Source organism: Oncorhynchus mykiss, chromosome 10, assembly GCF_057628025.1.
Source record: "Oncorhynchus mykiss isolate SJ-2025 chromosome 10, ASM5762802v1, whole genome shotgun sequence".
NCBI classification, from domain to species: domain Eukaryota; kingdom Metazoa; phylum Chordata; class Actinopteri; order Salmoniformes; family Salmonidae; genus Oncorhynchus; species Oncorhynchus mykiss.
Genome location: NC_143031.1, coordinates 27,314,966 through 27,328,524, shown reverse-complemented (window position 1 = coordinate 27,328,524; position 13,559 = coordinate 27,314,966). Strand labels below are relative to the sequence as shown.

General features: G+C 42.0%; 1 protein-coding gene across 1 annotated transcript in view; it reads right to left on the bottom strand.

The window, feature by feature from the left end:
* The window catches only part of bckdk (branched chain keto acid dehydrogenase kinase), a 33,379-nt gene that overhangs the window by 3,118 nt on the left and 16,702 nt on the right, over window positions 1-13,559 (bottom strand). The window contains exons 7-9 of the mRNA XM_021617920.3: window positions 12,606-12,679; window positions 4,356-4,484; window positions 2,483-2,572 (exon numbers count right to left, since the gene is read on the bottom strand). Of these exons, the coding sequence (XP_021473595.1) occupies window positions 2,483-2,572; window positions 4,356-4,484; window positions 12,606-12,679 (293 nt within the window). The remainder of the gene's footprint in view (window positions 1-2,482; window positions 2,573-4,355; window positions 4,485-12,605; window positions 12,680-13,559) is intronic.

The window sequence follows — 13,559 nt, the reverse complement described above, 5'->3', positions numbered from 1 at the left end:
GGGGGGGGGATAGGGGTCAGGTGTAAACATTTAGCAGTATACTAAGATTCTGGTAGCAGCAGTTGTGCATGTGTCGCATGACTGTATATGTTTATACATTACCGTTCAAAAGATTGGGGTCACTTAGAAATGTCCTTGTTTTTGAAAGAAAAGCAAAAAAAATAAAATTGTCCATTAAAATAACATCAAATGGATCAGAAATACAGTGTAGACATTGTTAATGTTGTAAATGACTATTGTAGCTGATTTTCATTTGTTTTATGGAATATCTACATAGGCATAGGCCCATAGGCAATAAAAACTGGCCTTCTTTAGACTAGTTGAGTATCTGGAGCATCAGCATTTGTGGGTTTGATTAGAGGCTCAAAATGGCCAGAATTAAAGAACTCTGAAACGTCAACAGTGAAGAGGCGACTCCGGGATGCTGGCCTTCTAAGCAGAGTTGAAAAGAAAAAGCTCTCCCATACTGGCCAAAGAAAATAAAAGATTAAGATGGGCAAAATAACAGACACTGGATAGAGAACAGAAGAACTGCCTAGAAGCCAGCATCCCGGAGTCACCTCTTCACTGTTGATGTTGAGACTGGTGTTTTGCGGGTACAATTTAATGAAGCTGCCAGTCGAGGACTTGTGAGGTGTCCGTTTCTCAAGCTAGACACTGTAATGTTATTATCCTCTTGCTCAGTTGTGCACCGGGGCCTCCCACTTCTCTTTCTATTCTGGTTAGAGCCAGTTTGTGCTGTTCTGTGAAGGGAGTAGCACATAGCGTTGTACGAGATCTTCAGTTTCTTGGCAACTTCTCGCATGGAATAGCCTTCATTTCACAGAACAAGAATAGACTGATGAGTTTCAGAAGAAAGTGCTTTGTTTCTGGCCATTTTGAGCCTGTAATCGAACCCACAAATGCTGATGCTCCAGATACTCAACTAGTCTAAAGAAGGCCAGTTAAATTGCTTCTTTAATTAGAACAGTTTTCAGCTGTGCTAATAATATTTGCAAAAGGGTTTTCTAATGATCAATTAACCTTTTAAAATTATAAAAACTTGGATTAGCTAACCACGTGCCATTGGAACACAGGAGTGATGATTGCTGATAATGGGCCTCTGTATGCCTATGTAGATAGCATTAAAGAAAAATCTGCCGTTTCCAGTTACAATAGCAATTTACAACATTCAAAATGTCAACACTATTTCTGATCAGTTTGATGTTATTTTAAAATGGGGAAAAAACCTTTTCTTTCAAAAAACAAGGACATTTCTAATTGACCCCAAACTTTTGAATGGTAGTGTATGTGTGTGTGCGTGCTAAGGTGCGGAGAATCAGAGCAGGTGGTCAGTCCAGTTTGTGTTCAGCAGTCTGATGGCTTGTAGATAGAAACGGTCTCTGAGCCTGTTGGTATCAGAACTCATGCGCCGATACCTAGTGGTTAGAGCATTGGGCCAGTAACCAAAAGGTTGGTGGATCGAAACCCAGAGCGGACAAGGTAAAGATCTGTTGTTCAGCCCCTGAACAAGGCAGTTAACCCACCGGTAGGCCGTCATTGTAAATAAGAATTTGTATTCACTCTTTAGAGTTTTCCCTCAAGTCAGCCTCGGAGAGTGAAAGCATCTAGTCATCCGGAGCAGCGAGTCTTCCTGAATGGCTTGGAAGTGGGCATAGAATGTATTAAAACTCATCTGGGAGGGAGGCGTCGGTGGGCACCACATAGCTGGATTTTCATTTGTAGTCTGTAATAGTCTGAATCCTTGCCACATGTGAGTCGGAGTTGTTGATCAATTTAAGTCTATTTGTGTCCCCAATGGATTTGCAGAGCCCGTACCTGCTTGTCATCTGGGTTCATTCTGCTAACATTGAATGCTGCAGTACAGGTTCAACATTGTACAGATAGCCATTCATCCAGGGTTTTTTTTAGCATCAGAAACTCCAGATCGGGTGAACAGGAGCTCAATGTTTACAACTTCGGGTCACCAGGAAATGTTTGAGGAAACAAAGCCCCACCTTAACAGAAGCCGCCATTCAAGCCATTCGGAATATGGAGAAGTTGTCTGGTTGAATAGCAGAGTCGAGTGTATTGTCCGTGAGCCACGTCTCAGTAAAAACTAAGACACAGAGGGACATCAGGGAATGCTGTGATTAGAGCTTTGCTCAGAGTTCAAAGTTCATTTTCCATCGATTGGACATTAGCCAACAGGATACTAGAATCAGTGTCAACATCCATTTAAAAAGGTTCTTAAACATGGCACTAGAGTAGAAGAAGTCTGACGGTGCTTCCAACGTGGCCCGGAACCCATTCCCATGGTGTCCACACTGGGCCCGATAAGAGTGCAGCTTAGAAACACTCCCCCTGATAAGTTGTCAGGTTTCCCATTTAAACGGTTAAGCCCAGAGTACGGGACTCCTAATTATTTAATGTTGTTAAAAGGAGTCTTGAGTAGATAGAGGTAAAAGGTCCCCACTTAGTGTGCCAAAGGTAACCCACTCACCTGATGACAAAGTCCACGTCATTGTTGGCGATGGTGACTCCGACATCAGGTACATTGTAAGGCGTGTCGAGGTGGCTTTCCATGGTGGCCCTGTGGGGACACAGGTAGAGGGGAGGTCAAGAGCAGGCAGAGTGAAAAAATTAGCCTCTGTGGTCCTTCAACTTAACCTGACACAGAATCTATTAACAGGATTGTTGAGGGATTCACTGATAGATGACACTTGTGTAATGATCATGCACCCTGAAACAGTCTTATGGGAACGAGGAACATAAGTCAGAGTGAATGGTTTGTCTGCTAACCGCAACATCTGAGAAAGAGCTCCAAGAATAGAAAACGTTCCTAATTGGATTTAATGGCTGATTAGAATCTTATTTGAAAACACATCCACCTGCTAACACACACAATCTAGCATCCCTCTCACAAGTTCGAGTGCCAGGGCAACATTTGACCGCCAAGATCAGTAGACTGTGGCAGAGTGGAATGTTAGCTAAAACAACCTAACTACAAGAGCACACTGCTTAATAATACTTCATTAGAGGAGAGGTCAAACTAGGGATTTAGTTATGTATAGTCATAAAATGGCTACCATGGAGTCTGATGTCCTGCCAGAAGTTGTCATAAGGGATGAGGGAAATTAGCTATTTAAAACTACCAGGGAACAACCACAGACTAACTTTTACATTCTCAAGGGCGTTCGCTCTGGCTGTGCAACACCAACAGTGTCCCTTTCGCATTCACAGTTCAGATTCACCCCTATTAGTCCAGAAGGAATGTAGTGGGGTTTGGGCCAAGACCTTCTGCCAAGGACACAGTGTTCCAGAAGAAAGACGGGGTCTGGGGCCTGTGCAGTCAGGTCACTGTCATGGTGAGAAAGGACAGTGGGGTGGATGGGCAGGGAGTTCTAGGGGGCTAGAGTTACCCGTGGGGTTAACTCACCCCCCCCCCCAAAAAAAAAAACAATACTGCCATTTAAGACAATAGACAACGATTTGTGCTTCAGGAATGCACATGTAACAAAATGTAGGCTACCCGGCTGGACAAGACTTGTAATGTGCCACGTAAGCGCAACTAGGCCTTGAATAGATCCTCATGTTTCCATTCACAGATCATAAATTAGCTGGAACCACAGATACAGTCACAGCCAACTGTCAGGGAAAGTCAAATAGCATGAAAGGTATACAAGGGATCTCCCCCCCCCAACCCAGATGAAAATCGTGGATACCATTTTTATGTCTCTGCGTTAGCGCATTGACTGGAAGTCTATTGGTATCTGCTAGTTAGCACTGGCTCCCGAAACTACCTCCAACTTCCTTCATACTGGACACAGACATAAAAATGGTATCCACAAGTTAATCCGACTCAGGTGAAGTAGATAAAACATTTAAATAAAAGTATCCCGTAACATACATTTCAGCTGAGCCAAGAACTTCCAAGATAAAAGGTGGTAGACAGGGGAAAAGCATGGAAATAGGTCACATACACACACAAATATATATAGTATACGTTGCAGCACTATGGGATTCACAACAAAAAAGAATGCTATGAACACACAACCAGTCAGAAGCTATACAATGTTCCCAAACAAGAAAAACACTGCTGGCCTACTTATTATAGGCCATTGTCATAGATCATTCTAAAAGTCCGTTACGATGGCTTGGGGACTGACAGGTTGACGGAAGGCACACTTGTCACAGGCCCTGTTTTTATTGACTGAGGTGTCACAATGTTGGCTACACCATGTTTGAAACTCAATGTTGGTTTAATTACACATTTCTGTGAGATCTCGGTTTGGTGATGAACAAGAACAACTCACAAAGGTGTATTTCATGTGACTGTCAGTTTATTGGTTAGGAGAAGGAAAATGTTTTGGTACCTCATGGCGTTCTTCAGCAGCTCTGGCAGGATGTAGTCTAGGGGCAGAGGGATGAAGGGGAAGCGGGCCGCCACATGGCCATTGATACGCACCCGCGGGGAGTTACCATACTGGTGCTCACACAGACGCCTGCAGAAGACATGAGGGAGCCATAAGGAAACACACAAGATTACGATTGTGTATGGAAACGCATTCTAACCATATATATATATGATATTTGAGATTCTTCAAATAGCCACCCATTGCCTTGACAGCTTTGCACACACTTGGCATTCTCTCAACCAGCTTCATGAGGTAAGTCACCTGGAATGCATTTCAATTAACAGGTGTGCCTTGTTAATTTGTGGGATTTCTTTCCTTCTTAATGCGTTTGAGCCAATCAGTTATGCTGTGACAAGGTATGGGGGTATACAGAAGATAATATGGACTTGGTCTTTTACCAAGTAGGACTATGGAAAGAACAGCTCAAATAAGCAAAGAGAAATGAGTCCATCATTACTTTAGAACATGAAGGTCAGTCAAATCTGGAACATTTCAAGAACTTCAAAGTTTCTTTAAGTGCAGTCGCAAAAACCATCAAGCGCTATGATGAAACTGGCTCTCATGAGGACCGCCACAGGAATGGAATACCCAGTTACCTCTGCTACAGAGGATAAGTTCATTAGAGTTACCAGCCTCAAATTGCGGCCCAAATAAATGCTTCACAGAGTTCAAGTAACAGATACATCTCAACATCAACTGTTCAGAAGAGACTGCGTGAAATCAGCCCTTCATGGTCGGATTGCTACAAAGAAACCACGACTAAAGGCCAACAATAAGAAGAGACTTGCTTGGGTCAAGAAACACGAGCAATGGACATTAGACCGGTGGAAATCTGTCCTTTGGTCTGATGAGTCCAACTGGGAGATTTTTGGTTCCAACCGCTGTGTCTTTGTGAGACGTGGAGTAGGTGAATGGATGATCTCCGCATGTGTATTTCCCACCATTAAGCATGGAGGAGGTGGTGTTATGGTGTGGGGATGCGTTGCTGGTGACAGTCTGATTTATTTAGAATTCAAGGCACACTTAAACCAGGTTTTTCCTCTAGGATTTTACCTGTGCCTAGCTCCATTCAGTTTATTTTTTATCCTGCAGTCTTTACCAATTACAAGCATACCCAAAACATGATGCAGCCACCCTTATGCTTGAAAACATGGAGAGCAGTACTCAGTAATGTGTTGTATCTGCCCCAAACATAACACTTTGTATTCAGGACAAAAAGTTATTTGCTTTGACACATTTTTTGCAGTTTTTCCTTTAGTGCCTTTGCAAACAGGATGCGTGTTTTGGATTATTTTTTATTCTGTACAGGCTTCCTTCTTTTCACACTGTCAATTAGGTTAGTATTGTGGAGTAAATACAATGTTGCTCCATCCTCAGTTCTTCTCCATCACAGCCATTAAACTCCAACTGTTTTGAAGTTAAAATTGGCATCATGATGAAATTCCTGGGCAGTTTCCTTCAAGGGGAAGGCAACAGGGTTAGGAAGGACTCGTCTATCTTTGTAGTGATACACCATCCAAAGTGTAATTAACAACTTTACCATGATCAAAAGGGGTATTCAATGTATGCTTTTTGTCTTCTGACCCATCTGCCAATATATCCCCTTCTTTGCGAGGCATTAGAAAACCTCCCTGGTCTTTGTGTTTGAAATTCACTGCTCAACTGGAGGACCTTGTACAGATCATTGTATGTGTGGGGTACAGCGATGAGGTAGTCATTCAAAAATCATGTTAAACACTATTATTGCACACAGAGTGAGTCCATGCAACTTGTGAAGCACATTTTCACTCTTCTTTAGGCTTGCCATAACAAAGGGGTTGAATACTTGACTCAAGACAAAAAACAATTCCAATTTGACACTATGGGGTACTCTGTGTAGGCCAGTGACAAAAAATATATACATTTGATCCATTTTAAATGACTTCTGAAAGCACTGTAGTTTATCCAAAAAAAACAAGTGGTCTGCTTCATAGTTATTGACCACATATGGGGCGGTAGGGTAGCCTAGTAGTTAGAGCGTTGGACTAGTAACCGGAAGTTTGCAAGTTCAAACCCCCGAGCTGACAAGGTACAAATCCGTCATTCTGCCCCTGAACAGGCAGTTAACCCACTAGGCCGTCATTGAAAATAAGAATTTGTTCTTAACTGACTTGCCTGGTTAAATAAAGTAAAAATAAATACAAATATTTTGAGGAAAGACATCCAGTCTGCTCTAATGTGCTGATCAGTGCTAAAATGAGACTCATAACTGGTCTGCTCTTTAAAATCAGGGAGTCTGTGAACACAGGGCTGCATGTAGAGGAAAAGGACAGCTTGTTGATTCAGGGTCTGTCACCTTTGACTCAGAAAATCTGCATTAATACCTTTGTTCTGATGCAGCCAGAACCCAGCGACTGGAAAGAGTTTGAGAGAGTGTTTGAGAGAGAAAGAGAGCAGCTGCACATTCCTAGAGAGGCTGAACTGGGACAAGTGCACAGAGGCTTGTGAAAAGTGTGCTTGACTGTATGCGAGTGAGTAGGAGTGGACATTATTTGGATACGTTCATTGTGCCACACAGAGCTGTGATAAAGACGTTGACCTTGAGAAGACCCTGACACAGAGCCAGTGTAAAATATCAATATCATATTTAGTTCGATTTCAAACATGCCACATTCCCAGCTAGGGGGAAAGCCAGCTCCAATGCATTACAGCACAAAACACAACTCCTCCAGCTCTCAATATTGACCACCATTTAATTGGATATTTGAGTTATATAAAATAAATACAAAAGTGTACTATACCTGACAGGCATCAGTGGTTTAAGTTCATTTTCCATCCATTGTGGGCTTTGCCTGTCAAGCAGCAGAAGGGCACATTTGCCCATGTATCGCAGCTAGAAATAATGTTTGCAAGCTTGAAACTTTATAAAAGTTGCCTAAATATGTTAAGTTATGTACTTTTTTTCTCCCCACTCAACATACCTAAGCTAGCTAATATTATACCCGTTTCGGCCTCCCGGGTGGCGCAGTGGTTAAGGGCACTGTACTGTTAAGAAGCAGTGCGGCTTGGTTGGGTTGTGTATCGGAGGACGCATGACTTTCAACCTTCGTCTCTACCGAGCCCGTACGGGAGTTGTAGCGATGAGACAAGATAGTAGCTGCTAAACAATTGGATACCACGAAATTGGGGAGAAAAGGGGGTAAAATTCACACAATATATATATTATACCCTTTTCAACATTGATTTTTAAGACGGTTTAATCATGATTACTTCTGAAAATCACCTATACACACACAGACATTGACAGATCATGTCAATTTGGCTATCTAACAGGTAGACCAACGTGTCAAACTTGGCCTTTGTCAGCCAATACAGAAAGATTGGGAGAAACTCCAGGCACATAGGCATTGGCTTAAAATAGGTTTAATCTACCAACCAATTATCTCTCTCTCTCTCTCTCCCCCCCACCATGCACAACAGCATGTGAAATGTATTGTCCATCAGTGTTGCTTCCTAAGTGGACAGTTTGATTTCACAGAAGTGTGATTGACTTGGAGTTACATTGTGTTGTTTAAGTGTTCCCTTTTTTTTTTGAGCAGTGTATATATGAACTAGATTTATGTTTTGCATGGGCTGCGTCTCAATCCACCGCAGCCGGCGAGTTACAGCAGTGTTTGTCAGACCATGAAACATCCCAAAAATCAGTCTGCTCACAAAAATGACTAGCGTCCAAACAGTTTGGCCTACGTTTTGCACTACGACCCCCCTGGGACTCATCTTAAGTCTGAACCGTTTAGGCTACAAAGGGGAGTCTCACATTTTACTCTACGACACCCACAAATGTAACAAGACTTGTCTGAAGGTAACCAGTACAAAATAATATATATGGAAGTATGGAGAGTTGTGCCTAACCCCCAAAGAGTTAAAAAATAATATACACACACTCACACACACTTCCTGAGCTTTCTTATATTTCCTAAATATAGGACTGACACCTTTTTAAACCGTCTTGGACATTTTTTTTCCTTTACCCTTTTCTACCCAATTGGTAGTTACAGTCTTGTCTCATTGCTGCAACACCCGTATGGACTCGGGGGAGGTGAAGGTCGAGAGCCGTGCATCCTCCCGAAACACAACCCAACCGCACTGCTTCTTGACACAATTCCCACAACCCAGAAGCCAGCCACACCAGTGTCGGAGGAAACACCGTACACCTGGCAAACGTTTCAGCGTGCACTGCAACCGGCACGCCACAGGAGTCGCTAGTGCGTGATGGGACAAGGACATCGCTGCAGGCCAAACCCTCCCCTAACTCGGACGACGCTGGGCCAATTGTGCACCACCCCATGGGTCTCCCGGTCACGGCCAGCTGCGACTGAGTCTGGACTCGAACCTAGAATCTCTAGTGACACAGCGGTGCAGTGCCTTAGACGACTGCACCCTTTTGCAATTATGTTACCACAGCTGAAAACTGTTGTTCTGATTAAAGAAGCAATAAAACCGGCCTTCTTTAGACTAGTTGAGTATCTGGAGAATCAGCATTTGTGGGGTTCGATTACACGCTCAAAATGGCCAGAAACAAAGACCTTTCTTCTGAATTTTGTCAGTCTATTCTTGTTCTGAGAAATTGAGGGTATTCCATGCGAGAAATTGCCAAGAAACTGAAGATCTCGTCCCACACTATGTGCTACTCCCTTCACAGAACAGCACAAACTGGCTCTAACCAGAATAGAAAGAGAAGTGGGAGGTCCCGGTGCACAACTGAGCAAGAGGATAATAACATTACAGAGTCTAGCTTGAGAAACGGATGCCTCACAAGTCCTCAACTGGCAGCTTCATTAATTAGTACCCACAAAACCCCAGTCTCAACGTCAACGGTGAAGAGGCGACTCCGGGATGTTGGCCTTTAAAAATAATGAACTTGGATTAGCCAACACAACATGACATTGGAACACAGGAGTGATGGTTGCTAATAAAATGGGTCTCTGTACGCCTATGTAGATATTCCATTAAAAATCTGCTGTTTCCAGCTACAATAGTCATTTACAACATTAACAATGTCTACACTGTATTTCTGATAAATTTGCTGACATTTTAAAAGGACCAAGAACCCACCTAAAGGGGTCCTAAAATTCTAGATCAAATAGCTAAATGATCCATGGTATGACCATCTTAAAACCATTCTATACATCAGCATATAACCAACATCTTAGAAAAATAACTATGATATAGAGCTTAAACTTCCAATTGTTTTGCAAGAATCACATTTTATTTGTCACATGCACCGAATACAACAGACCTTACAGTAAAATGCTTACTTACAAGCCCTTAAACACCAATGCAGTTAAGAAAATACCTTTAAAAAAAGATAAGAAAATGAAATTATTAAAAAGCAGCAGTAAATAACAACTGCGTGGCTATATACAGGGTACCAGTACAGAGTCAATGTGCGGGGGCACCGGTGTCAAGGTAATATGTACAGACGTGGCCAAAGGTTTTGAGAATGACACAAATATTAATTTCCAAAGAGTTTGCTGATTCAATGTCTTTAGATATTTTTGTCAGATTTTACTATGGAATACTGAAGTATAATTACAAGCATTTCATGAGTGTGAAAGGTTTTTATTGACAATTACAATGAAGTTGATGCAAAGAGTCAATATTTGCAGTGTTGACCCTTCTTTTTCAAGACCACTGCAATCCGCCCTGGCATGCTGTCAATTATGGCAGCCCATTCTTGCATAATCTGTTTGGAGTTTGTCAAAATTTGTGGGGGTTTGTTTGTCTATGCGCCTCTTGAGGGTTGACAACAAGTTCAATGGGATTAAGGTCTGGGGAGTTTCCTGGCCATGGACCCAAAATGTCGATGTTTTGTTCCCCGAACCACCTAGTTATCACTTTTGCCTTATGGAAAGGTGCTCCATTATGCTGGAAAAGGAATTGTTCGTAACCAAACTGTTCCTGGATGTTTGGGAGAAGTTGCTCTCGGAGGATGTTTTGGTACCATTCTTTATTCATGGCAAAATTGTGAGTAAGCCCACTCACTCCCTTGGCTGAGAAGCAACCCCACACATGAATGGTCTCAGGATGCTTTACTGTTGGCATGACACAGGACTGGTGGTAGCGCTCACCTTGTCTTCTCCGGACAAGCTTTTTTTCCGGGTGCCCCAAAAAAACAATCGGAAAGGGGATTCACCAGATAAAATTACTTTACCCCAGTTCTCAGCAGTCCAATCCCTGTACCTTTTGCAGAATATCAGTCTGTCCCTGATGTTTTTCCTGGAGAGAAGTGGCTTCTTTGCTGCCCTTCTTGACACCAGGCCATCCTCCAAAAGTCTTTGCCTCACTGTGCGTGCAGATGCACTCACACCTGCCTGCTGCCATTCCTGAGCAAGCTCTGTACTGGTGGTGCCCAGATCCCGCAGTTGAATCAACTTTAGGAGACGGTCTTGGCGCTTGCTTTTCTTGGGCGCCCTGAAGCCTTCTTCACAACAATTGAACCGCTCTCCTTGAAGTTCTTGATGATCCGATAAATGGTTGATTTAGGTGCAATCTTACTGGCAGCAATATCCTTGACTGTGAAGCCCTTTTTTTTTTTTATTTTAAGAATGTGAAATGTCAGAATAATAGTAGAGTGATTTATTTCAGCTTTACATACACTCAATTAGTATTTGGTAGCATTGCCTTTATATTGTTAACTTGGGTCCAACGTTTTGGGTAGCCTTCCACAAGCTTCCCACAATAAGTTGGGTGAATTTTGGCCCATTCCTCCTGACAGAGCTGGTGTAACAGAGTCAGGTTTGTAGGCCCCCTTGCTCGCACACACTTTTTCAGTTCTGGCCACAAATGTTCTATAGGATTGACTTCAGGGCTTTGTGATGGCCACTCCAATATCTTGACTTTGTTGTCCTTAACTTCTTGACGCTACCCATCCCGTTAGCGGGATAATTTTCGTCAGCAACCGCTGAATAGCATAGCGCCACAGTCAACTAATATTACTAAAAAATATTCATATTCATGAAATCACAAGTGCAATATTGCAAAACACAGCTTAGCCTTTTGTTAATCCACTTGTCTCAGATTTTGAAATGATGCTTTACAGTGAAAGCAATCCAAGCGTTTGTGTAAGTTTATCGATAGCATAGCATAACATTATGTACACTAAGCATTAAGTAGCTAGGTCACGAAAATCAGAAAAGCAATCAAATGAATCGTTTCCCTTTGATGATCTTCGGATGTTTTCACTCACGAGACTCCCAGTTACACAAATGTTCCTTTTGTTCCATAAAGATTATTTTTATACCCAAAATACCGTTTGTTTGTTGCGTTATGTTCAGAAATCCACAGGAAAGAGCAGTCACGACAACGCAGACGTATATTCCAAATAATATCCATAAATGTCCACAGAAACATGTCGAACATTTTTTATAATCAATCCTCAGGTTGTTTTTAAAATATATATTCGATAATATATCAAACGGGTGTGTAGGTTTTTCAAAAACACCGGGAGAAACAATGGCCGCTTTACTCTGTAGCGCAAAACTCACTCCGAGCCCCCACCTATCCACTTACGCAATGTGATCTTTCACGCTTGTTTTTCAAAATAAAAGCCTGAAACTATGTCTAAAGACTGTTGACACCTTAGGGAAGCCATAGAAAAATGAATCTGGTTGATATCCCTTTAAAAATGGAGGATAGGCATGCATAGGAACAGAGGAGGTTACAAAATAAGAGGCACTTCCTGATTGGATTTTCCTCAGGTTTTCGCCTGCAATATCAGTTCTGTTATACTCACAGAAAATATTTTTACCTTTTTGGAAACTTGTGTTTTCTATCCTAATATAACAATTATATGCATATTCTAGTTTCTGGGGCTGAGAAATAGGCCGTTTCAAGTGGGTACGTTTTTTTTGCCAAAAACTAAAATACTGCCCCCTTACACGCAAAAGGTTAAGCCATTTTTCCACAACTTTGGAAGTATGCTTGGAGTCATTGTCCATTTGGAAGACCCATTGCCACCAAGCTTTAGCTTCCTGACTGTCTTGATATGTGGCTTCAATATATCCACATAATTGTCCTTTCTCATGATTCTATCTATTTTGTGAAGAGGTTGAAAAACGAGTTAATGACTCCAACCTAAGTGTATGTCAACTGCATGTTCTAATCCAGACGTAGTGGGAGATTATTCTAAACCAACAATATAATAAGGTAACGAAACACACCACTCACCTTGCAAAATCAACCCATTTCTCAATGATCTTTTTGGGGGAAAGTCGCCTGCAGATGATGCCCACAAAATCAGGCTGCAAAGAAAGATGAAAGGTATATAAGAGGAGATGCACAAGCTTTATTACTGACATGCTAAACAGAGGATGGTTTGCCAAATTTCAGGTCAATGCACAATGTAGTTCAATGGCCAGAATGTATTAGCATAATACAGTAATCTCACAAAACAGTAACCAGTCATTTGACCAATGTTTCAGAAAGAAACCAGGTCTGAGCTGTGAAAGTAGTGGATTACAATAAATAGCAGGAGAGATTTAGGCCTAAGTGTTGTTGGGTAACAAAATCATAAATCTTGGCAGGAGTATCAGGTAACACAATGCTACCCTGAGTCAGGGAGTCTCCAGAACTGGCAAACATGCTTCATCATCCTGAACACCGCCACAGCCTGCTTTACCTGGTTAAAATAAGGATACAAAACTGGGCTCTCGTAAAAGTCATGGGGCCAGCAGACTGCACTGATAATAACGGCTTTCTCCATCTCGTGTTTAGTTTTTCCTGTTAGCTCGCATGAGAGGTGCAGGATCTGGAATCAGGAGTGACACTGCATTTTAATGCACCGGGGGTGTGTGTGTGTGGATATTTGGAGAGAACCCAGGAAACTATACAACTGCACAAACTATTCAGATGTTTTTTTTAATAATACTTATAATCCAAACTAAAAGTATGTGTTGCGGACAGGTTGGATTTATGCAAGCACGCCCTTGTCAAAGGCTCCAGAGTGAAACATAGGATTCATGTGCTGGTTGGCACATGTTTATAGTGTGAAAATAACCACGTTCTGAGAATGCTTTGCCTCTTCAAATTATAATACATCAAAATTGAATAATACCATACATGTTCCTTTCCTCAATAATAACAGTTTTTCATCTGTTAGCAATTAATGACTAAAAGGTGGAT